This window comes from Mytilus galloprovincialis, chromosome 4, assembly GCF_965363235.1.
Source record: "Mytilus galloprovincialis chromosome 4, xbMytGall1.hap1.1, whole genome shotgun sequence".
Lineage (NCBI taxonomy): Eukaryota > Metazoa > Mollusca > Bivalvia > Mytilida > Mytilidae > Mytilus > Mytilus galloprovincialis.
In genome coordinates, this window is record NC_134841.1 from 25,750,503 (window position 1) to 25,777,293 (window position 26,791).

The following is a 26,791-nucleotide window of genomic DNA, read 5'->3' on the forward strand; positions in this document are numbered from 1 at the left end:
TAAAATACTTTATTTCGTTTAAAAAACTTTGATGACTTTTTATGGGACTCACACTCAATTTGTTTAATTATGTAAGATCGGATTGTTACCTTTTGTTGTTTATGAACTATTGATCTACAATATGGTTATAAACAAGTAAGACAACCTAATGCATGTCTATAGTATAATAAAATAAAATCAGAAGCAAATATCTAATTATAATAACTTACCTCAATCCAGTCAAATATGTTTGTCAATGCAAGGAACACATCTTTGACATCCAGTATCGCTAGTTAAATGATGTTGATATGTATATTTACTCAATCTAATACAGATCAAATCTCTGTACTCGCTCATTTTTTGATTTAATTTTAATTCGATTCATTTCACATGTGTAAAGTATTAATGTTGCTCAGTCTTTCTGGCCGATTTCACAGGTATGTAAGGTTTATGTCGCTAAGTCTTTATGATTTTATGTATTATTCACCGGTATAAAAGGTGAATGTTACTGATTTTTTCTGGCTGATTTCACAGGTATAAAGGTTTGATGTTGCTCAGTCTTTCTGGCCGATTTCACAGGTATGAAAGGTTAATGTTAATCAGTCTTTCTGGTCGATTTCACAGGTATAACAGGGTACTAGTAATGTTGCTCAGTCTTTCCGGCCTTTTTCACAGGCACAAAGCATTAATATTGCTGAGTCTTTTTGACATGTTGGCTGATATCACATGTATAAAGTGTTAATGTTGCACAGTCTTTCTGGTCGATTTCACATGTATGAAGGGTTAATGTTGCTCAGTCTTCATGACTTTATGTTTTATTTTGTTGATTTGTTTTTCTATTTTCGTCCTGAAGTTGTCCGTTTTTTTATTAATTGATGTATTTTGAGATGTATATTTGTGGGATTGTTAATGTTTACTAGAATACTTACAATATAAAAAGAAGATGTGGCATAATTGCCAATGAGACAACTCTCCACAAGAGCCCAATTGATACAAAAATTGACAATTATAGGTCACCGTACGACCTTCAACAATGATCAAAGTTCATACCGCATAGTTAGCTATAAAAAGCACCGAAATAAAAAATGTAAAACAATTCAAACGAGAAAACTAACAGTCTAATTTATGTATAAAAAATAAACAAAAAACCACTGAATGCATTTGGGACAGGCACATAAAATGTACATACAGAATGTGGCGGGGTTAAAAATGTGGCGGTGTTACAAGCATCCATTGAATCGATTAGAACGTTTAATTTTTGTCTACTGTAAGATGTGATTACGTATAAAATAGTATATATACCTGGGATGAAATACAGGTTTACTTTTCATGACATGGAATTATGGATTTTTTATGCTTGGTCACGTATATTGAGATGCAATACAACGTTTAATGCATTGGTAATACTACTGTTAATATGGCTAATATCGACGTAGACAAAATATTGCTGTCTCTAGGATGGTTTGGTCCTTACCAAAGACAACAATGTGTGTATTTTGCTTTAGCAATGACAGGTGCTGCCTATGCAATACTCGCATATATTTTTGCAGGTAAGTTCCATATGCACTTCTGTGTTGACTTGATTTATCATTGATATGTTCATAGTTATAAATTAACTGTTAACAAAACTTTGAATTTTTGAAAAACTAAGGCTTTTCTACCTCAGGAATAGATTACCTCAGCTGTATTTGGCAAAACTTTTAGGAACTTTTGGTCCTTAATGCTCTTCAACTTCGTACTTTATTTGGCCTTCAAAACAGTTTTTTATTCGAGCATCACTGTTGAGTCTTTTTTAGACGAAACGCGCGTCTGGCGTAAATATACAATTTTAATATCGTATATGGTGAGTTTATTTATTGACAACTTGATATTTCGATTATTTTTCGAACGTTAAGCCCCAGTCCCACTAGACCACGATCGCACCACGCTCACTGCGATCTAAAATAAATTTAGATCGTGGTGAGGTCGCGGTATGAGCGGCATGAAAATGTAAATTTTCGTTGCTTTCACGATGCTACTACGTCCTCTCTACGCTTCTACAAAGATCCCGCTACGACTATACCATGTTCTCACCGCGCTTATTCTGCGACCTCACTACGCTTATCGAGATCTTTCTACGCTCTTCACGTTCTCACTACGACCATGCCACGAGTTATCCGATTGCAACACGATCTTACTGCGATTATAACACGTTCTTACCACGATTATACTACGTTCATAGCACGATCTTACTACGTTCTCAGTAATAACGTCATCATCGTGTTCCATATCAATACAGTTCAATTCCTTCTATTTCTGATTAAATTGTAGATTTCTCGGAAACAATACAGTCATGCCACCAAAATCTACCAAAACACGTGGGCGTGGTGGTAGGAGTTGATGTAGAGGCAGAGGGGGCAAAGTAACGAATCATGATCAAGCAGAGATGCCGGACCGACCAATCCAACCTAAATTACAACCTATTGCTGGTCCCTAAAGCTCAATGACGATAATTTAGTGAACGATAGCAGAGATGACATAGATGTATCAATATATATAGGAAGATGTGGTATGAGTGCCAATGAGACAACTCTCCAACCAAGTAACAATTTATAAAAGTAAACCATTATAGGCCAAGGTACGGCCTTCAACACGGAGCCTTGGCTCACATCAATCAGCACGCTATAAAGGACCCAAAATATTACAAGTGTTAAACCATTTAAACGGGAAAACAAACGGTCTAATCTATATAAAAACGAGAAGCATTATTGAACCGTTAGAGGAAATGGATAATTACATTCAAACAAACGAAATCTAGGGAGCTTTTTTTATATATTTTATGTGAAAATGACAATGAGAATGATGGTCGTAGTGTGAACGTAGTCAGGTCGTAAGAAGAGCGTGATGAGGACGGCAAGGGCGTGCTAGAATCGTACTATGGTCGTGAACAGCGTGGTATAGTCGTAGTGGAAGCGTAGTTGGGTCGCAGTGAGAACGTAATGGTCTTAGTGAGGTCGAGTTAACGTCGCTGTTCGATCGTAGCGCAGTCTCTCCGAATAGAATCACGCTCTCGCTACGATTGTACAGCGACCTTTGCGATCTTACTACGATCTTAGTGCGCTCTCACTACGCTTCTACTACGACCTGATTTCGCCACGACCGCACTACGATTGTTTTGAACATGTTCAAAGTTGGCCACGCTCTTCACGATCTTGAAGACCTCACCACGACCGTGATACGACCTTACTGCGATCTACACGATCGCACTACGATCATCAAAATTTGCATTTTTTACACAGATCGTAGTGCGATCGTGGCCTAGTGGGACTGGGGTTTTAGGTTAAATAAATATATATATATTTTTTTTAATTTTGTAATTCTTTTTTTACCACTGAACTACTATTATGGGGCGCATAGTATTTTCGCCAATGTTTTTTTTTTTTTTTTTACAAAATCGAATCTTTCATTTCACCACATGATTGTATTTCATTTGCGCAAGGGCAGTTGCGCCATTTTACAGATAATATTTCAATGCAAAAGTTGGAAATATTTATTGCTCCATCGTGAATTATACTTCTTTTTGGTATCCCCCCTTGGTAACTGAGTAAGTTCATACTCTTTTTTTAGAATATAACTGAAAGTCATTTAAGGTTAAAATCATAAAGTTATCCTATATTTGAAGCGTAAAAGTTGACATTGTCATTTCTTAGACAAATTGGCCTAGATACCAGGAATACAATTTTATATTTACGTCAGACGCGCGTTCCGTCTACAAAAGACGCATGAGTGACGCTCGAATCAAAAAATGTTTAATTAAAAGGCCAAAAAAAGTACATAGTTGAAGACGGGTGGTTTTCATAGATATCAGACTGTATATATTTCAGCGTAAATATTTGCCTTAAGCTATAAAAGAGATATATTGATACCATATCATATCCAGGGACTTCATTTTTATAATATGTCTAAGCTGTGTTTGACAAAACAGTTCAGAATTTTGAGTTTTCAATGCTCTTCAACCTCGTACGAGTTTTGGTCTTTCAATTTTTATTTTATTCAAGCAACACTGAAGAGTTTATAATAGAGGATATTCACCATAATTAACCCTTATATCTTTGTATTATAGTTTATTATGAGTGCGTCGTACGACTTCATCACACTTCAACAACATGAAACTAAAAGATGATTCAAATTTTAAAACTTTTAAAGTTACCCCAATTTAATGGACGCCATCACGAGTAGGTTATGGAATATATGTTTCGCAAATGACGACGAATATGTTTCAACTGACGTAACCGCCCCTCTACTCAAACTACCAAATTGGACTCATCATCCAATTTATATTTTAATACGCATCACGGCGGGTGCTACATCTGAAGCAGGGTCGGCTTACCCTGAGTTATCATCTGAGATCATCCAGTGTTTTTATTTGATTTTTTGCGTGTTCATGTTGTTTATTTGCCTTTATTATTCCATGCTATGCTGTGTATGGTGTTGTTTATCGGTTTTATTTTTTACTTTTGCCATTGCTTCATCTGTTCGTTTCTGACGTATGAGTTTGAGTATCCCTTTGTATCTTTCGCTTACCTTTTTAAAGGGTCCTTTATATTTTTCTGAACCAAATACAAAGCAGAGTTTATGTTCATATCGCTTTGTTATGTTATCGTCCTGAAGGTTATCTAATTTGTCACTGTACGTTAAACAGTCATCCGTCTATCCATGCATATAAATAAATTGAATAAGTTAATCCATAAATTATTCGAACTTGACTACAATTGCATAATAACTATCTGATTTAAACATTTTTTATGTGTTTTATTTTAATATCATTTTATTCAGTTAGCTTACAAATTTTTTTTATAATCTAGCTTACAGACCACCATTTGCATGCGACGTGCCTGTGAATAATTCTTTGGTGGCTTCGGTTGTAAATGGTACTGATATTCAGCTGATTGGTAGTACATGTGAAATTAATGTAGTCAAAAATAATACAAATAGTTCCGGTCATGATGTTTTAATGACATTACCATGCCATTATGGTTACAACTACGATATCCAGCAAGATACTGTAATTACAGAGGTAGGTGATGTGTTTACACCACGACTCATGATTTTTACTGTTACAGAAAGTTTGGTCAGTTTTTATTGTCTTTTTTTTTTACCATAATAGAGATCGATTTGTTTATAATATAATTGCTGTATGTTGTACAAAGTTAGAATGTCTGGTATTACCTCTACTCCATGACTAAATATAACTAAAAACACAAATATAAAGTGCCGACAGCCCGTCGAACGTGATAGACGCTGTTTTTAATTTGTATCTCAAATAATTTCCAGCAGTACACATTTTACAAATATTAAAACATATATACAATATTTCCAATATCAATATATCCACAGTGTATTCGCTTAAATTTCTGAATGTTTACCCTTCATAGATAGTCAAGACCGTCCAGGAAAAACCAACAATCGTTCACATGATATATGAATATGAATGGAAACCTGTATCCGTGTCAATGCTCGAGCCTATCTCAGGATAAAAGTGGCGGACCACACCTTTAATTAGCAAATACATATACACGTAGAAAACCAGAAAAACAACTTTAATTGCAATCAGCAATTACAAATAAAGGAGCTTACTATGTTGAACGGCGGCTAGAAAGTGAAGCGCTTGAAAAAAAACACCAATATATCGTAACACAAAATTCGACTTCTGATTGGTCAATTTTGTCATGCCTTATGAATATTTATGAAAAAAGTAACGACAATACAATATTTTCATGCTTTACTATACGAACCGCGGGAAAATACAATTATTCAGTGTGCACCTCATTTTTTATGTTATTTCTTCATAGACAGAAAAAACATTACAGTTATTTCTTATAATTTAATTCTAAATTTCATTTTAAACCGTATTAAACCATGAAAAAACGTCGACGAAGTCACGATCACATGACAAAATGATATACATGAGCTGATAAACAAAAAAACGTCAGCCAATCAGAAGACGCGTCACATCCAAAATTAAATTATTCAATGTTGTTTCATAATTTCCGAAAATATTTTCTGTGAATATGAGATTAATATCCCTTTTTAACATGTTGGATTTATATGTTTTCGATCAGTTTCAATGTATAAACTGACAGTAAATAAACATTTTCAAATAATTATCATATATGTTCTTGGTACCTCAATGGTAAGCTTTTCCTTTATTACTTCTATTTACATGTTGATATATGGGAAATAAAGACAATAAAAATCGTGAATTTATTTTATACCAAAGACGATGCCAAAAGAGTACGACTGTTAACCTTAAAAATGTGTAGTAAATATAACTATCTATATTATACTGTGCCACAACCTAAATTCCAGTTTATATATTTTCTATAGTGGGACCTCGTATGTCAAAGTGAAGGTAAGGGAGGACTTACCCAATCTATGGTAACATTTGGTCAAATGTTTGGATCCGTAATATTTCTACCGCTAGCTGATCGTTATGGAAGAAAGAAAATTATGATTTCAGTTGGATTTTCAATGTTTCTAGTTGCAACGCTTATATCTCTGTCACCGAATTACTACGTTTATATTGCAATGAAGTTTTTGACTGGTGCTACTCTTGAGGTGAGTAAAAACTTAATTTGGATTATAAAAAAAAATGTTCTGTCAATTGTAACGACCTGTATATATTTTTGTGTTGTTATTTTGGTGTTGTTGTTCCGGAATCGGTATTGTAGATATAAAGAGTAAACAACAAAGAGACAGCAACACAAAAATACCAATTCAAAATAGACATATATAACAGATGCTTATTACAACTCGCCCAACCATAAACACTTATGGCAGCGGATACAATAAACAAGATGTGTTACTTGGATGCCTGACCAAAACGCGCGTTCAACATGCCAAGTTATGAGCCTGGTATTTTTGAAGAGGGTTTTGGAATAGGAATCTGTATATTTCAGAGGCGGAAAATCGGTACACATACAGCTTGTTGTTCGGTGTGAGCCAAGGCTCCGTGCTGAAGGCCGTACATTGACCTATAATGGTTTACTTTTATAAATTTTTAATTGGATGGAGAGTTGTCTCATTGGCACTCACACCACATCTTCCTATATCTACATACAGGCCTACCTTTTGTTGTCCATTCGTTTGTTGTGTGTTTTTTCATTTGATTTTGCCATTTGATTAGAAACATTCCGTTTTGAATGTTTCTCGGAGTTCAGTATTTTTGTGATTTTATTTTTTAACCGGTTTAAGAAGTTTAGTTTTTTTAAGTGGGTTAACGGGCAAACGTCATTGTATCTTTAAAATGAAGGTTGTTGGTAGAGATCATAAGAATACATATTATCTTCTTGAAAAAGTGGTCAAACAATTTTTTTTATGGAAATTCTTCACCTTTTGATAAGTGAACCTTTTATTTTCTTGGATGCTGTCTAATTGATATATACCATATACGTAAGTATAGTCATATTTATACTACATTCAGAAAGAACGCATTGCTTGAGGTCTAATATTTGTCTTCGAAAAACTATGCCCCTTATGGAGCTACATATATGGTTATTCATTTGTGTTGTACAAAAGAAACAAGTAGATAATTGTAACGAACACTATCGCTTCTAATTCATTTTAACAATATTTGACCTTCAAAACGAACCAACACAATATACTAAATTGTCAAAATCGATGAATTTGCGGGAAAAAAACTACCGTACGTCAGAAGCTTTTGTTATTAATATTTTTAACTGCAATGGTTGCATATCATCGCAATTATCCAGGAACAAACAACGATAACCTCACATATGAAATGAATCCGACAATTTCAATTTTCTGATGGGCGTTTTCGAGACACCGTCGATAGTACGGGGCGCCGAATGGGACTCTTGTGGTTTTGTACTCGAAATTTAATTTTGTATGGACAAAAGTGAGTTTTGTTCAATAAAATGAGTTCAGTTTAACAAAATTTGTAGCATGCTACAAATTTAAAATTTTGTCATACAAAATTATTTTTCAGTGGACAAAAGTTACTTTTGTCATGACAAAATTCATTTTTGTAACACAGACTTTACTTTTGTTACCTAATTTGAAAATTGGGCGACAAAAGTCAATGTTGTATGCAAATAAGTTTATATTTGCATACCTTTTTGACAAATTTAACTTTTGTCTACAAAAATGAATTTTGTCATGACAAAAATGAAGTTCTCATAAAACAAGTCTGTACAACATAGTTATGTAAGACGAAAATTGATTTTGTTATGACAGAATTGAATTTTGTACAAAACCACAAGAGTCCCATTCGGCGCCCCGTAGATAGAGAATCAGAATGAAATCTGAATGTGCAGAAAAAGTTATACCCCTGCTGTAAAAAAAACCAAAACAGTCAAAAAAGGAATAACTGTCGAAACCGCACATCATTAATATTTAACGTAATGCGCCACAAATATCCGTTTATTCCGTTCCAGCTGTATTTTGTTTACTTTTTTAACACAGGAAAAACTCTTCTCATGGCAAAAGGGTATCTACAAAAATGTGTTACCCCTGTATAATTGTCATTTGTTATATTTTGAATTAAATGTCAAATTTGTCACATGAACATTGTATGTTTTTAAATAGGGTTATGGTATGACAATGTATACTTACATCTTTGAAATGTTTCCTGGGAAATATCGTTCTTATATTGGCATTTTTGGAGCCTTTTGGTGGAGTACAAATGTAATTACCCTCACTGCCTTTGGTTATGGTCTACAGAATTATTCATGGCGAATTCTACATTTGGCACTTGGATTAATGGCATTCATCAATTTGTTTATATTTTGGTAGGATACATTAGTTCACAAAAGTTTCTAAGTAAATTAATATCGAAACAGTACAAAGGTGTAATAAAAGCCAATATTATCCTGCGATTTATGATAATATGGAAAATTTGATTTGATAGTCTCTATAAACAAAAAGACGTAAAATTGTGGTTTCCATTTTACTACAATAATGTTCTGTTAGTGTACAAGTCTCTACTTTCATTTTGTCTTGTATATGTTACAGTGAATTTGTATAATCAGTGATTATGTAGAATCCCTGAGTTTTCAGAAAATTTGTAGAATCACTAATATCAATAGTGACTATATATAGTCCTGAAAATTACCAGTGATTTTACATAATCACTTAACATTTTAATAATTATTCTATAAATTCCCTACTATGATTTCGGGGATTATCAATAATAAAAGGATCCTTTGTTTGATAATTTTTTTCTTATAGACAAGTTATAATTTTTTTCTTTCGTACTCCTTGCCAGATGAAATAAATTTGCTTTAAAACACAGAGGATGATTTAAAGATATAACCAACACAGGGTTTCGAGATACAGTTGCGGACTTCAAAAATTAATGATATTAACATTCCTTTTATAGTGATAACTTTACATGTATTGTTTGTTTCTTGAAAGCCAGCATCATATGGATATTCATGTTATATTTGTAAATACAGAGCATGTTATTTGAGGTACGTGTAAAATAAATGGTGAAGAAGATTATGAGAAGATTATGGAACATCTGTTTTGTGGGTTTTTGTTGGATTTTGTTATTTTTATTTTTGTTCAAATGAACATGAACTTCTAACTGATAAACATTAAAACAGGCAGAACTAAGGATTGACAAATAAAACAAAATTTTAGAGAAAGCTGGCATTTGATGTAATATTCTCATAGCAATTTCATAGAGTAAAAAAAGAAAGGGAAACCCAAAAAAACATAATGGCAATTGTTCTGTGCCTGGCCACAAAAAATGGTATCTTGCTGAAACCAGTTTGGGGTTGCTAATCCCCTTTTTTGGGGGTACCTTCAGATGTTTTTACTGAACACTTTATTTCTCTACGGCATGTTGTAAAATCTGATTCGATATGTGAAGGAAACGGTTTTTTTAATGTGGATATTGTTGTAAAAACAGATGTGAAGCATATTGTTTTAATATATTGTGTTTAACATTTTAATATATTGTGCCTAAAATTAAAAAAATTGGGTTATCATTTTGATATATTGTGCTTAACATTTTACAATTAATGTTTATCATGATGTTTAATTATGATTTTAATTTAGTCCTGGTATCTATGATGAGTTTATTTATCTTGAGACTACTACAACGTTATAGTAGTCTCAATTTTTTTAGAATAAATTAATTGACTTTTTTTCATTTTCTTTATAAATAAAACTGCTTCTTCATTTAAGTTATTATATATAATCACTGACGTTTTTTCTAGTGATTATACACAATCCCTGAAAATTTTAGTGATTATATAGAATCCCTAAACCAGCCAGTGATTCTACATAATCCCTGAAAATTTTATGGAATCCCTGATTTTTCAGGGAATATGTAAAATCACTAAAATCATTAGTAATTATATATAATCTCTGAAAATGACCAGTGATTTTACATAATCACTGAACATTTTAATAATTATTCTACAAATTCCCTAATATAATTTCAGGGATTATGAATAATTTAATGATACTTTGTTTGAAATATATATATATATATATATATATATAGAGTCTATACGAATCTACCAACCAGTAAACTTAATAGGTATTGGATCATCAAAATTGACAATACTACACAAACAGGAAAAATTATATGAGTCTGAAAGATTGTGTAACAATACCGATAAATAGATGGAAAACAAAACACTAAAAAGTGTTGAATATCATTGCACAAAGATGGAAAAACTGAACAGATGATATAAATTATACAATAATTGCAAATATTTCGGCTCAACAAATGGCCTTCTTCGGTGACAAAAGTTTTAACAATAATGAGATATAATGTATAAGGTGTAAACATAGATCACTAATAATACAGGTAAGTTTTGGTCGATTGATTTTAATCCAAAATCCTGAATATAATAATATAAACACTAGACTGTAAATTTAATTATTTCTTTCTATTGATTCCATCTGGATGGAGGACACCCAGTGTTTTTATCCAAAACCTCTCCCGATTTTCTCTTTGCCTATGTTGCCATGTACAATCCTGTTCGATCACAAGGATCTTCATGTGATCAAAATCTTTCAGATTGTGATCTGGTAACCTGAAATGTTGGCTGACAGGAATATACGGTTTGTAAACATTTCAGGTTACCAGATCACAATCTGAAAGATTTTGATCACATGAAGATCCTTGTGATCGAACAGGATTGTACATGGCAACATAGGCAAAGAGAAAATCGGGAGAGGTTTTGGATAAAAACACTGGGTGTCCTCCATCCAGATGGAATCAATAGAAAGAAATAATTAAATTTACAGTCTAGTGTTTATATTATTATATTCAGGATTTTGGATTAAAATCAATCGACCAAAACTTACCTGTATTATTAGTGATCTATGTTTACACCTTATACATTATATCTCATTATTGTTAAAACTTTTGTCACCGAAGAAGGCCATTTGTTGAGCCGAAATATTTGCAATTATTGTATAATTTATATCATCTGTTCAGTTTTTCCATCTTTGTGCAATGATATTCAACACTTTTTAGTGTTTTGTTTTCCATCTATTTATCGGTATTGTTACACAATCTTTCAGACTCATATATATATATATATATATATATATATATATATATATAATTTTTTACTCTCATATCCCTTGCCAGATGAAATAATTTTGCTTTTAATACAGAGGATGAATTTTTAAAAGATATAACCAACACAGGGTTTCGAAATAAAATTGAAGACTTCAAAAATTTGTAATATCAAGATTCCCTTTATAGCGATAACTTTACATGTATTGTTTGTTTGTTTATCAAAAGCCAGCGTCAAATGGATATTCATGATCTATTTGTAAATCCACAAAGCATGTTATATGTAGTACATGTAAACAAAAAATGGTGAAGAAGATTATGGAACATATGGTGTTTTTTGTTTTTGTTTTTGTTTTTTTTTTGTTCAAATGAACAAGAAATTCAAACAGAGAGAACTTATGCATTTAAATGTATAGAAAAACTAATTATTGACAATTAAAACAAAATTTTAGAGGAAGCTGGCATTTGGTGTAATATTCTCATAGCAATTCCACAGGGTAAAAAAGGAAAGGGAATCCCAAAAAACATAATGGTAATTGTTCACCAAAAGTCTGAAAAGGGATATCGTCTGGCCAAAAAAAATGGTATCTTGATCGAACCAGTTCGAGGTTACTAATTCTTACCTTTTTGGGGGGTACCTACAGATGTTTTTACTGAACACTTTATTTATCTTAGGCGGGTCAGCAAATCTGATTCGATATGTGAAGGAAAATGTTTTCTAAAATGTGGATATTGTGGTAAAAACAGATGTGAAGCATATTATTTTAATATATTGTGTTTAACATTTTATTAAAATATATTTTGCATAATATTTAAAAATAGGGTTATCAGTTTTGATATGTTCTGTTTAACATTTTACAATTGATTTGTATACAGTGTAATGCTGTTTTAATATGATTTTATAGCAAAAATTATTTGACTTTTATTCATTTGCTTTATAAATAAAACTATTTCTTCATTTCAGTTATTATGTATAATCGGTGATGTTTTTTCTAGGGATTATACATAATCCCTGAAAATTTTAGTGATTATTTATAATCCCTGAACTGGCCAGTGATTCTGCATAATCCCTGAAAATTTCAGGGATTCTACATATTCACAGATTATACAAATTCACTGTAACATATATACTCAAACTATATAGAAGACACTTACTAAAATTTCATGCATTCACCGATGTCCATGCAAGAGAATTAAAGGAGAAGACACTCGAATGTTTCTTCTCTTCACTAATGATATATAAAGTATGCCCAATATAAGTAAACTTCTTTAAGGTATAATTACTCACTTTTTAAAGTTATGGTTTTTGCTGTCACACTGACGTACACAGTACCTAATAACACAATTTATTCATACAAGTAAAAAAAGTAATTTGAACTATCTATTTGTCACCTTAGATGCTCCGAAACTGTTCATCAATCAAACATACTTATTGTTCCAAAAATATATTTTTTTAGGTTATGTGACGAATCTCTGAGGTGGCTGGTTGCTAACGGTAAAATGAAAGAAGCACAGAAATTAATTCAAAAGATTGCAATGAAAAACAAGAAAGACCCAGACAAAATTGTACCATTGTTGAGCTCATTAGACAGTGAAGTGGAGAATGATGTAGGATATGAAAAAGAAGAAAAGATAAATAATGATATACATGTCACATCACCAGTTAATCCTGTTTCATCGGCAATTGATCCTGTCACTTCAGTTGATCCTGTCACTTCAGTTGATCCTGTCACATCAGAAGTGAATCCTGTCACATCTAGGAGTTCTAATAATCCGACAGTATTAGATATTTTTAGAAATGCATTTGTGTGTAAAATTGCTTTGATTTGGATGTTTACATGGTACTTAATCTATATTTAATATCTTGATCATTTTAAATAAATTAATATTAAATGTAAAACACGATCTCATATAATTGCTGTTCACTTCTGTCGAAACAGGCAAAGAAACAAGTATATTTGTGCAAAGGACCCTACGCCCCGCTCGATTGCATTCACGTGTAAAGTTAGTTATGACATTTTGGTCAAAACCAAAATTTATCATTAAATGTATACTAGTCGGTTAACTTCATAATACACATTATATATGTAACATTCAGAAACGTGTCCTCTTCCTCAAACGTGTCCGATTCCCCCAAACGTGTCTACATCGACTTCACTGAACTGCAAAACATGTCTAGTTGTAAAACAGCGCCAAAACTTCTTATTTGTATAAACGCCCAAACGTGTCCATTAAAAAAAAAACACCCAAACGTGTCCAATCCCCCAAATGTGTCCATATTTTTTTTTACTGGAATTATCATTCGTGTCAATATCATTATTACTCGAAGATAATAAATCAGACACCTCCTGAAGGGAGAATGTCCCATTCTCTGCGCGTTTCTTACTGAAGTCATAAAAAAGTTTTTACTAACTCTTAATTTCTTAGATAAAATCCCAACTAGTGTTAATCACGAATAACCGTTAAAATTTAGGTCTTATTTTAAATTTCCGATATGATAAAAGAACCTATCTACAGTATAGATAAGAAGATGTGGTATGATTGCAAATGACACAGAAATAAATAGCTACTAGTATAGGTCATCGTACGACATTCAACAATGAGCAAAGCCGTTTCCGCATATTCAGCTATAAAAGGCCCCGAAATGACAAATGTATTTTATTGCTAAGATGATATCTTTCAAATAGTTCATTAAATATTTGGCACTGGACTTTATGTCTCTTGTTCATGTGTCTTTATTGATGTTCGAAACTTAAAATTTATTGAAAAACATGATTCCCAGGCTATGATCTAAACTATCAGAACTGTTGAAAGAAAGGAAGTCAATTCTTCTGAATTAATATAAAATGCATCAACGGAGTTTACTAGTACAAAATAATTTACATATTAAACGATTAATTCAACAGTACAAGAATTATTTGTATGTTCGCTCTAAATGAGCATGAAATACTTGCAACTGGACAATAATCAATAATTTACAGATTAAATTTGCAATAATTTTTTTATGCTAATCATTAACAACTGGCATTGAACAAACTAATGTTAATAAATGCCCACTTCATCATCTTTGTCCCCCATCACATGATTGCGGTAAACGTTATTGATATGGGACATGCATGTATTAGCGCTAAAAGACGTGAGGCGTTCTGGCGTGTAATAATGGACACGTTTTGGCGAATAACAATTATCGGACACGTTTGGGGTTATGAAATCGGACACGTTTGGGAAATATTGAATATTACGGACACGTTTGGGGAGAATAGACACGTTGGGGGGGGGGGGGGAAGGACACGTCTGGGAGTGTTACATATATTCTAGTTGTGTCATTGACAAGACTACGACAACTTTTATTTATGTATGTACCCCGTATCACAATTATATTAAATTGATTTCGTGATTTCATCATTGATTCAATTCCGTCCACTGCTCGTTTTCATCACAGGGGATACGGGATCATATAGCTTTTCAAGTTTACTCATACATTTCAAGGATAAGCCGGGATATTCAATCAAGTAAGCTAAGTAAAATAGGAAAAAAAGGATGTATAAGTACCCCAGTTATAAAATTACACTTTGTTGAATAAGTTGCTAAAGTACAAATAGATTAGGGTTATTTTCAGCATGTATTTCAATCAACATTAAAAAAGAAAGCTTCATGTGTGTACTTCGTGGTTCTGACATGATAATAATGTATTCATTAATATGGAATCAATTCAGTAGTTCTGGTAAATTGTAACTTTGGAGTGTTTATCATGAAGAAATGCATTTCAAACCAAAATCAAATTCGATCGACAACATAGTTATGTATAACAGTTGACGTTTATATTCAAATTAATTGATTCTGCCTTCAAATATTTATTTTTTATTTTTGTAGGTTTAATCAACAATTCCCTATTTTGAAATTTAAAAAATGTGGGAATCAACTTAATGTCTCTGTTTTGTTCATAGATGCCCGACAAAATGCATATGACATAGACATTTCTTCAGAGTTTATGCATGTAATTTCAATTTTAAATTTCAAATTAATTTATGAGCTTCTGGATTAGTTTTTCAATCATGCAATCAAGTTGGATTGTCACAGAAAGCATGACAAAAAATAAAGGTTTGTGTAAAACGTGATTATTCAGTTCTCTTTTCTTGTCAAAACAAAATTTACTAAAATAAATTCCAGGTTTACAAATGGTATGACGTATTATGGACTATTGTATTCCTCTGTACAATTAGAAGGTAGTAGATTCTTGAACTTTTTTGTAAATGGTTTGGTGGAATACCCGTCATGTGTGGTCTTTGCAATATTAGTGAATATGAACAGGTACATTCTAACGCCAAAACAGTAGACTGAATTATATATTATGAGTTCTCTAGTATAATTTTATGCATGCTTCGGATCTGCTTTTTTAAAATGATAATGCCCCATTTATGGGCATTATGTTTTCTGGTCTGCGCGTCCGTTCGTCCGTCCGTTCGTCCCGCTTCAGGTTAAAAGTCAAGGTAGTCTTTGATGAAGTTGAAGTCCAATCAACTTAAAACTTGAAACTTCGTCTTCATGTTCCTTATGATATGATCTCTCTAATTTGTATACCAAATTAGATTTTTACCCAATTTTCACGGTACACTGAACATAGAAAATGATAATGCGGATGGGGCATCCTTGTACTTGGGACACATTCTTGTTATACATAAATTGTACACATCATATTATATGAAGTATATGCATGTGGTAGCCGATGTGTTTTTTAAACTGTATGATGCAATATCATATCTTTTGTCTGACAGTTGTCAGGATTAAATACTCTTTTACCTTCGTGCATTATTCTTGTAATATATTGGAACCTTTGAAAATGACAACACAATTGTATATGTCTTTATAACTATAGCATTTCTTTATACAGCATCAGCAGAAAGAAGTTAACTATAGGCTTCCATTTGCTGGCTGGTATAGCAATGATACTGTCTGTTGTATTAATTAGTTTTAGAGGTAAGTTAACTATAGGCTTCTATTTGCTGACTGGTATAGCAATGATTCTGTTTTTTGTATTGATTTGTTTTAGAGGTAATATTATTATCTCTAATCTGAGTTGAATTTTAATATGGTATTTATGTTCTTCACATAACAGATGAAAAGAAAGGAACAACTATAAAGTAGAAATTGAGTGAACGTTGTTTTATCTCAGGGAGTTTGAACATTTCTTTTTAAATGTCATATATCAATCAAAGATAAATATGTAATTCAAGTGAACAATGCCATTAATGTTTTTTTAATTACTTTGATGATAAAATAACTATCAACGAAGAAAACAAGTGATGATATTGAGAGATCAGCATATAGCTCACCAATGAAAATAAAAACGTCGACTCCTTTATATCGAATTCAGAAAGGCTGCGCTAGCATATTTTATAATATTTTTTTTCTTGCTGGCGGTAACTGATTTGTTTTCGCGGTTTTTTAAATACAGTGAATAAATACGAGAATATTACCATTCTAAAGTAATTTAATAAGAAAATCAGATGTTAACGTCGATGGAAGAGAAAAGTGTCTTTACAATACATTAAGCTCTAAATCGCCCAATGTATTATGCCTAATGTTTTGGATGTTAATTTTACACACAATTGAATAATGCTTGTAATCTATTTCAGAGAAACACGAAATATTTGTTAAGCTAGCCATTGCCTGTAGTTTTATAGCCAAAACAGGTATAGCAGGTTCTTACAATTCCATATTCATATATACACCAGAGACATTTCCTACAAATTTAAGGTAATCTCACTGCTATTACTGAAATAAAATATAGAATTGTTTTAAAAGTATTCATGCATTTGTATTTCAGAAGCGGTAATGTTTGACAATTTCATCATTTAGCTCTCGCCCAACTCACACATAGCTTTTGTTTTACAGCATGGCACAAAGAAAATTCAAAACAATGTGAAAGATTTAAAATATCTTTATTTTCTAAAGTACTGCTAGGAACGAACCTTTAATTGGCAATCATACCCCTTACAACCCATTTCTATTGTTATACTTCATAGTTTCTATTTCTGAATCAAGTATAAATTCAATGGATCTATTGTTACGAATAACAATGGATTTGACCACAGGGTTTGACGAGCGTTGTTTCCTGAAACCCCTGCTTCTACGTATAAAAAAGGCCATTGTTATTTATAATAGAAATTGTTTTGTTTTTAATTATGTGAAGATAAGATATAACTAAAAGTGTTCACTACAAGTTGTTTCAAGACATAAGAAAACATTAATTAAGTATCTGTTTTGAATAAAAAATAATTTAAAATTTTGATCCCATATGGCAATGTCTTACAGAACAAACATGTAAAGAACTTTTATTTGAATTATATATCAAACACATATACAGCCCGTAACAGAGAAGTGATCGAAATGATGTTTCTTTACCGTCAAAATTAGCTACGTTATCGACAAACTTAATTGAGTAGTGACCGAACTATTGGTACTTTAACGTTAAAAAGATTGACAATGCTGACAAACTTTCATGTGTCGATAATCAAGTTTAATACCGATAATATTGAAAATAATTCTAATAATATGAAACAAAATATGTCCATGCACCATTTCGATTGGGCGAAAAGTAGTCATTTCTTCAAAGTCAGAACAGAAAAAAAAGATTTATGGAAGGACGTCTTGATAGTATTATTTCCTTTACAATTTTACCCAAAACTAAAAGAAATATACTGGTAAACAACTAAAAAGGTGTTTGATAGGAATGAAGTCCTTTATTTTTACAATGTGTACCGTATGTGTGATGGATTTGAATTCAATCAATAACTTTGAAATGTTTTCTCATATGTATACACAAAAGGGAGGACTGGTATTTGTACTTCTGTTAGAATATGTCTTCGTCCGTTTCACATGCCAAACTTTTTTCTAGTAAAGTTTAAACAGGAAAATTTTGTTGAGATTTTTTTTTTAATATGGCAAAATAACGAGCAAAACTATTTCTTGCAATGGCACACACAGAGAATATATTTTTTTAGAAAAAAAACAGTAAAAAAAAAATTCTCCAAAATATACCATGGAAAGGACCTGACAGTTTTTAGCAGTGTACAAATGAAACTGCGCTTGCTGTCATTTTGAGGGATCATGCAACATTTCACCTATTACCCATAAACAACATAGGTTCTCAATTACTAAAAAAAGTTCTAAAAGATCATTTCAAATCAGAGTAAACATATTAACTTCCTTATATCCAGTCGAATTTGTCTATAGGTTACACAAAGCTGGTTCTTAAAACGTTTGTATCAGGGAAAACATTTTTCTTTGACTTTTAAAACATGTAGGGGAAACGGATTTCCTAACCATTCACATATGATATTCCGTATTTCTGATTTTTTGTTCGATAACGTAAATTATACTACTTTTTTTATGACTACGTGAACTTGTGCCATTTATTTTTACTGGTCTTTAGATAGACAATTTACAATTGTGCAGTGAACGGAGGCACTTATACATAACCTTATAATTCTGTTTGGAAACAAAAATAAATTCCCAATATATAAATATACATGTATTATATGTCGTGTACATGATTGGATTTTGTAGATACAACTACCGCACAGAAAAAGTATCATGGATTTTGAGGCTTTCATATTCAAGGTTTTGAATTCTACCCTTGTTGAAAACCTGTGGAGACCTCTACAGTTCCTTAAAACATCAATTATTTTTTTGTAAATTGAGTGCCGTCTCCCTGAACATGCTAACACTTAAGTCATATCTTTTCATTTTCATATTGTTTGTCTCTGTTGTCTTGATTGTTGGAATCTATTCTAACAATGTTTATGAAAACTTTCTGAGAATTATGAATATTTCTTCTCTGTCAGATATGGATCATTACCAATGATAAAATGAAATGCCGTACATCACATCTTATAGAGGTTTAAATTTCAAATATTCGTCAATAACTTAAGATATAGAGCAATTTTGTCTTCAACATTTCAAATGTTAAAAGAGTACATTTGTATTTTTTACTTCGATTTGAAGGAAATTTATTTCAGTTTTTTCTGTGACAAAGTACAAGCATGTCGGTATTGCAACAATGTATGATTGACATAATCCCGGGACATAATAAACAGATAAGTATGAAAAAAGAAAAGATATGGGGTATTCTGTATCAGACGAAAGAAAAAATATTACAGTGTTGAATCCCATTAATATTCACAGTGCAAGCAAGCAGTATATAATATCTACATTGAGCAAATCGATGAGGTCATGTTTATTGTAGAAACGATGGATGCGACTCCGATAAAGTCATGATCAATGTCATTCAATCAATGAGTATTTATGCTATTCATAATGAATTTATCTGAGTCGCAGTCATCGTTTCTACAATAAACATTTCCTCGTAATGCGGGGTTCACACATTACCGATTATTGCTCCCGTTTGAGATCAGACAGCGATACGACACGAAAAGTGAAAAAAGTCGGATTAGTATCCTCAATTATCTGGAATGTCCTATTATTGTCTGAACGCAGTCGTTTTAGTTCGTAACAGATTCCTACTGGTCGGGAAGGGCCCGAATAGTTCGGCAAAGCACCCCGACAGATAGGTGCGTCCCGTAACATTCGGGGAAACTCAGCCGATTTTGTCTAGTCGGATTACAATCGTTCCTATGTCGTGACAGATTCTGCTGTATCGGATCGAAATCCTAACAATGTTCTGTGTATTCGGGACGGTGTCCTGTGGAACAGGAATGATCTGGAGATATTTTTCATTGCTGTTTTTCTGCCTATTGAGTCCAGATTGCATCCAGATCTTGTCGATTGCGAACCGTTTTTGCCGAAACCGTTCCGAAACAGTCCCGTTATTAATTCTAAATTCGTCAATGATACCCACGTCAGGGTCCCGACAATTACAGAATACAATACGACTGAGACCAGACAAAGCCGTTTGCAATGCGATAGAGCGGACCGTGATAGGATTACGTTCCGACAGTACCTGATCATCCCGAGTATGCCGACAGTTTTCGAACGGATAACTTCCGTCAGCGTCGGTTCACTGTCTTGTCACTATCTGATCTCTGTCGGATTACATTCGTTAGAATCGGGACGCAGTCGTGACAGATTCGGTCGAATTTTACCTGGCGAAAGATACAAATCGAATTAGAAGCGGATTTAGAACGGGATTATCGGGATAAATTCCCTTGGAAACGGTTGAATATCGACGCAATATCTGATTGTTGTCGTGATTAAATTTGTTTTTTTTACAAATTTTAATTAAAGTTTGAATTTCCATCCACGATTCATAGGATCTTGATCAGACTTTTAATAAATTTTAATCGGGAATGGTCCTGTCAAGGACGGCAGTAAAAATCGTGAATGTGTGACCCCAGCTTTACAAATGATAGAAAATTGGGAGATCCCGTATTTGATCCTTTACCGTTTAAATGAAAATGCCAATGACAGAGGTTGATTATAAAAAATGTTTTACTGTGTTAAAAAAACTTCGACTTAAACAATGAAAACTTACACGTTGGACATGAAATATTTTGTTGATGAAGAAAATTAAATTATGTCACTTCTGAAATAAGTTTGTCGATAACGTAACTTTTTCTGACGGTAAAGAAACGCGAATTCGATCACTACTCTGTTACGGGCTGTAGTTGTCATTTTAACTGATAGATATAAGATAAGTCTCTTCTTCAAAATCCTACGCGTGACTCAAAATGTCTTCCGTCTTATACCCGTCCATATTGACATCTGCATACACGGAGCATGATGTATTTTGTTTGTAATTAGGATGCACGATACGGCAAACTTTGATCAGCTGGTCAATATTAGCACATGGACTTAACGGGAATATGCAAAACGGCAACTTTTTTAACATTTGTAAAAATCTACTCACTTGTCAAAGTATGAACGAAGATCGTCAAAAAAGGTTACTAGTAGGGTTTCATCTTTTTGTTCTCTTATTAGTCATGCATTCTGTGATATTGGAAAAAAATATAGGCCTTAGCATCGGGTGTAGGTTAGTTAAACACACCTCGGAATACGGCGTGTATGGATAAGAAACCCCTTCGGCTCCGGTGCAGAACTATTACATCGTCTAATTTTTATATGCCTAGTTCCTAGGCAGTAGTGAACCCATGCTACGTTACTAATTAAAGACCCAAATGTTGCAAAACACTTGTCCTACCTCCATGACAAATATGTTGTTGTCCTCGCAGATTAAGCCCCAAACATCATCGTTTTGCGTGTAAATCTGCTTGATAAATGAATAAGGTATTGCCAATTCACTTTGAAACTCAACATACATGTATACCCCAAAACACTTACTAAAGAGAAAATCCTTGATAATCATGTGTCTGTTCTATATTTCATTGGAATTTCAACAAAAGATGAAGCACTGGATCTTCCATCACTGTATTGAGAACCTAGACTACATAATTGTCGTTACAAACGGTATATTGCTTGGTCTTTCAATTGCTCCAATAAACCTCTTTCTTAATTATCAACATCAACTTTATCAGCAATCAAAGCTGGGCTTAAAAGTTAGTATGAAACGGCGTATTCTAGAGGTGGTGGGAATCAGATGTAGATACATACAATACAATTCAACTTGAGACTCTTTAACTTTGCAATAATAATTAAACATTTGACTTTTCACACTTTACATTTGACTTTTTACACTTTACACAAGTATTCCCCATTCAAAACTTGAAGACAAATTTAAAGAGTTGGTACTGCTTTGTTTCATAAAATAGAACGTCAAACGTTAAAACAAATACCATGTCTTAGGGAGGGATAAATAATACTTTGTAAAGAATTACTCTGATTCACACAAAAAAATCTCTGAAATTGCATTATCAAGATGATTGATCTCTTGATTGACAGCATAATTGTTTATTACGTTTTTCAACAAACTATCGGCATTCCTGTGGGACCAATTTTGCCCCTCTTGTCGACTTATTCATTAATTTTTTTATGCTGACTTCATACAGGAACTTCTTAGGAAGAAAGAAAAGAAGTTAGCAATATTCTTTTACTTTACTTTCTGCTATATATTTAAAGATATAATTCAAAATTTGGTGACTATGTTGAATGCATTTATCATATCGAACTAGAGATAAAGGATACAACAGATACAGCTAAGTCTGTCTCATATCTTGACTTACATCTTGAAATAGACAATGAGGGTCGATTGAAAACAAAACTTTACGACAAAAGAGATTTCACTTTCCAAATTGCGAACTTTCCATTTCTATGTAGCAACATTCTGGCAGCGCCTGCATATGGAGTATACATCTCCTAATTGATACGATATTCCTGGGCTTATATTTTCTTTCATGATTTCTTTGAATGAGAGTTGCTGCTCACAAGTAAGCTATGCAACCAAGATCAAAATGGTGGTGTTGAAATCATCCCTTCGTTTGTAATACTGACATCATCACGAATTGGTTGGTTATGAAATATCCGTTTCACAAATAATATCGGTTATGTTCGGTATATCGAAACTACAATCCCGTTCCCTTTCATGAATATGATCACCCCAAGGCTTTGGTTGGGTTCGAGTTGCTTAGTCTTTAGTTTTCTATGTTGTGTTTTGTGTCTGTTTGTCTTTTTTCTTTTTTTAGCCATGACGTTATCAGTTTATTTTATATGTATGAGCTTGAATCTCCCTCTGGTATATTTCGCCCCTCTTTAAAACACATTCATTCGTTTATCATGGTTCATAACAACTAGAATATATATGTCCACTTAATGCTTTATTCTGAAAAAAAAAACTTATCTTGACTTAACAATGTTTAAAACATACTTAAAAAGTTGTAGATGTCATGTATGATCAATGCCATGATATCTTAAATTTCAAAAGGTTTAAAATTTCTATGTTACAAAGTTGACATGTTGTCATCTGTGTCAACATGCACTTATTTTTTCTAAGAAAGTAGTTATCAGTTTTCTATACACTTGTTTCCGTAAAAACAAATACTGTCATGATTTTTCCAGGCGGAAATAATAGTTCAGAATGTTTCTTCAATTTGGAGCAAACGTTATAATCGATGAAATTGTATTTCTTCCCTTCATTGTATTTGTATTTTACATAATGACATACAGTCTACATAAGCAAAGATGGTAAAAAATCATAATCAAAATACTGGGATACCCCACTAGGAGCGAGATCAGATGTGTCGACAGTGTAAGCAAGGAATGTATCAGTCGCCGTGTGAATTCGCATTAAGTCAAAAATTAGGACAACATCGGTAAATTTACAAATCTGACTACTATACTAGTATTTAAAGAAACTTGCCATAAGTCCGTTGTGATACCGACGAATTGTGCCGGTCGACCAATGCGCGATGGCGAGCGTAAAATTTGTGTATTTTCTATTTCAATCGTGTTTCTTATTAACTGTCGTAGAAGAATTTGTGTGATAAACATATCCTTGTTAACTCGGCAGACTATTTTGGACATGTATTTGTAGTCTGATGTTCAGTTTAGATGTCAGAAGCATACCCCTTATTTATGTATAGATTGGCCTTTATTGTTTGTACGCAGGATTAAGATATTGGTGATAGGTATGGAATGTTGTATTTTCATAGATTTTTGCATCATGATGTAACAGCAGATGAATTATTTTGTATACATATTCATCAAATTGTTTTTTAATCTTTATATAGGATATGTCTTTTGTAGAAATATGGGAATTGGTATAGGAGCTTTTGGTTCACACATTGGTGGAGTTATTGCACCGTTTGCGACTCTTCTGGTATGACATATGTTTATTTTCTACAAACTTTCTTGTCTCAGAGGTTAAATGATAATAGAAATGTACTTTCTAAAAATGATTTATAAAAGAAGGTTTGTCTATTATGCTGCACGCGATCGATGTATGCATAATCCTTTCCTGCAGTCAGCAAACTACAAAAAAATGTTTGCTGTTATTGTACTTGCAAAAATAAAACGTCTTACTCTCCTGAACGGTAATATAAAAGTAAAAGGATGTGACATGAATGTCAATGAGTCCATTCTCCACACTCCCCACCAGAGACCAAATGGCATAGATGGTAAGCAACTGATGGGCACTTTACAAGGAGCGAAACCCGTACCGCATAACAAGCTATAAAAGTCCCCGAGAAACAAAAGGAAAACAGTTAAGATGAGAAAGTTCTTCACCTTATTCAAGTACAAAACAATAATAAAAGACAAATATGCTATACAGCAACAAACAACAACCACTGATATATAACTAACCTGGGTATACCTGACTGATGAGACAGGCACAATAATTTTGCGGTGTTAATATAAAAAGGAAGATGTGGTATGATTGTCGATGAGACAACTCTCCACAAGAGAGCAAAATGGCACAGAAATTATCAACTATAGGTCACCGTACGGCCTTCAGCAATGAGCAAAGCCCAAACCGCATAGTCAGCTATAAAAGGCTCCGAAATGACAATGTTAAACAATTCAAACGACAAACAATATGTTTGTATGTCTCCTAACCCTCACCTAACCTGGAATAAGGGGTAACTTCACAACAATCTTTAAAATTCAGATCGATACAAAGCCCAAAACAATTATCAAAAACAAAGAACTTTTCTGAGAGTACTTATGCGTAATGACTGAAAGCTAATTCAAAACCAATAACAACTCAAACACGTATTTAAGATAAAATTATGTTTTCAGTACACTTATAACATACAATGAATTTAGTATAGAAACGTCATCAAAATGCCGAGAAATGGATGACAATTTGCAATGACAAATTATAGGTATTGACAGATTGTATGACTGTGAATGTACATATGTATTTAGTTTGTTTTTTTATTTATTGGTAGCAAACTTTATATTTATACCGATAAAACAACATTCAAAGATCTAAAACCTTTGAGAATGAGTACATGATATATGAACTGTATCAGAAAGCATAGAATGTATTTATATTTGCTAAGAAATAGAAAAAACTTGGTCCTCTCTAAAGATCATACAAATAGATTTGATATATTTCGAGAATTAACATATAAAAGAGGGACGAAAGATACCAGAGGGAGAGTCAAACTCTTTGATAGAAAATAAACTGACAACACCATGGCTAAAAATAAAAAGACTAACAGACAAATAATAGTACAGAAGACACAACATAGAAAACTAAAGACTAAGCAACACGAACCCCTCTAAAACTTGGTTGATCTCAGGTGCTCCGGAAGGGTAAGCAGATACTGCTCCACATGTGGCATCCGTCGTGTTGCTTATATTATTACAAATCCGGTAAATAGTCTAGCTCGGTAGGTCACATTCATGAAAAGGGAAAGGGTATTGTAGTTACGACATAAGGAACATATCCGAAATCATCTGTGAGACGGTTATTCCATATAAAATGTATTGTAAGAAAGTAGTGAAACCAAAACTTTAAGCTCTTCATGTACTGCTGTTTCTAGTTTTCAAACAAAAGTGATTTTATTAACATTAATTTTTTTACTATATTTTCAATGCTTTTCATTGAAATTTGAATTATGTTGTCTTTGAGTATACCTTTCAATTGTGTTCACTAAAATCACTTTTACAGGCTTTCCATGTAGAATGGGGTCCCGGAGTAGTGTTTGGAGCATGCTGTCTTATTGTTTCATTTCTTCTGTTATTTCTACCAGAAACAAAAGGAAGACCACTTCCCCAAACAATCATGGAAATGAAGCAGTGGAAAAAGAAACATTGTAATCAGTCAGATGAAAAAACTATTTATGTTAATTAGCATGTTTTACTTGAAATTAGTTGTTTCAAGTTAAGATCTAGTTTGGGTATTTTTTGACTTTTTAAAGAATCACAGTTATACTCCGAAGATGCATGTTATCATCAACAAAATGCTGGACTTAAATAACATGTTTGTTGAGCTTGGTAACGGTTGATTGTTATTTCAGCCACTAAGTTGTAGACAGTCATAATGTCAATGGTTATTGATTGTGCAACACTACTGGTTAAAAAAACTTTATACTCCTATAAATCCAAATACTTAGACAAAAAGAAAACGCATCTTGCAAAATATTTTCTAATTTTAGTTGTATTGATGATGATCTGTACTGAAGAAACGCAGATTTCAATGAGTAGGTATAGGAAGATGGGTATGAGTGCCAATGAGACAACTCTCCATCCAAATAACAATTTATAAAAGTAAACAATTATAGGTCAAGGTACGGCCTTCAACACGGAGCCTTGGCTTACACCGAACAACAAGCTATAAAGGGACACAAATTAACAAGTGTAAAACCATTCAAACGGGAAAACCAACGGTTTTATCTATAAAAAAAAAAC

The 26,791-nt window shown here is 32.8% G+C and overlaps 1 protein-coding gene across 2 annotated transcripts; it reads left to right on the top strand.

Moving 5' to 3' along the window:
* Positions 1-1,344: 1,344 nt before the first annotated feature.
* On the top strand, positions 1,345-26,268 carry LOC143071702 (organic cation transporter protein-like). 2 transcript variants are annotated; one of them, XM_076246192.1, is made up of 11 exons: positions 1,345-1,529; positions 4,824-5,035; positions 6,346-6,576; positions 8,566-8,768; positions 12,979-13,205; positions 13,242-13,362; positions 15,692-15,832; positions 16,413-16,498; positions 17,158-17,278; positions 24,179-24,251; positions 26,052-26,268. In XM_076246192.1, the coding sequence occupies exons 1-11, from the start codon at positions 1,397-1,399 to the stop codon at positions 26,232-26,234; spliced, it is 1,731 nt and encodes a 576-aa protein (XP_076102307.1). In that variant the 5' UTR covers positions 1,345-1,396; the 3' UTR covers positions 26,235-26,268. The 2 variants fall into 2 exon arrangements, with proteins under 2 accessions (XP_076102307.1, XP_076102306.1); XM_076246191.1 differs by having other exon boundaries at positions 12,979-13,362.
* The last annotated feature ends 523 nt before the right edge of the window (positions 26,269-26,791 follow it).

Coding starts and splice junctions, on each gene's coding strand:
- LOC143071702 (XM_076246191.1), top strand. CDS start 1,397: ATGGCTAATATCGACGTAGACAAAATATTGCTGTCTCTAGGATGGTTT. Junction 5,036..6,345: donor AAGATACTGTAATTACAGAG/GTAGGTGATGTG, acceptor TATTTTCTATAG/TGGGACCTCGTATGTCAAAG. Junction 13,363..15,691: donor TTGATTTGGATGTTTACATG/GTACTTAATCTA, acceptor AATAAATTCCAG/GTTTACAAATGGTATGACGT.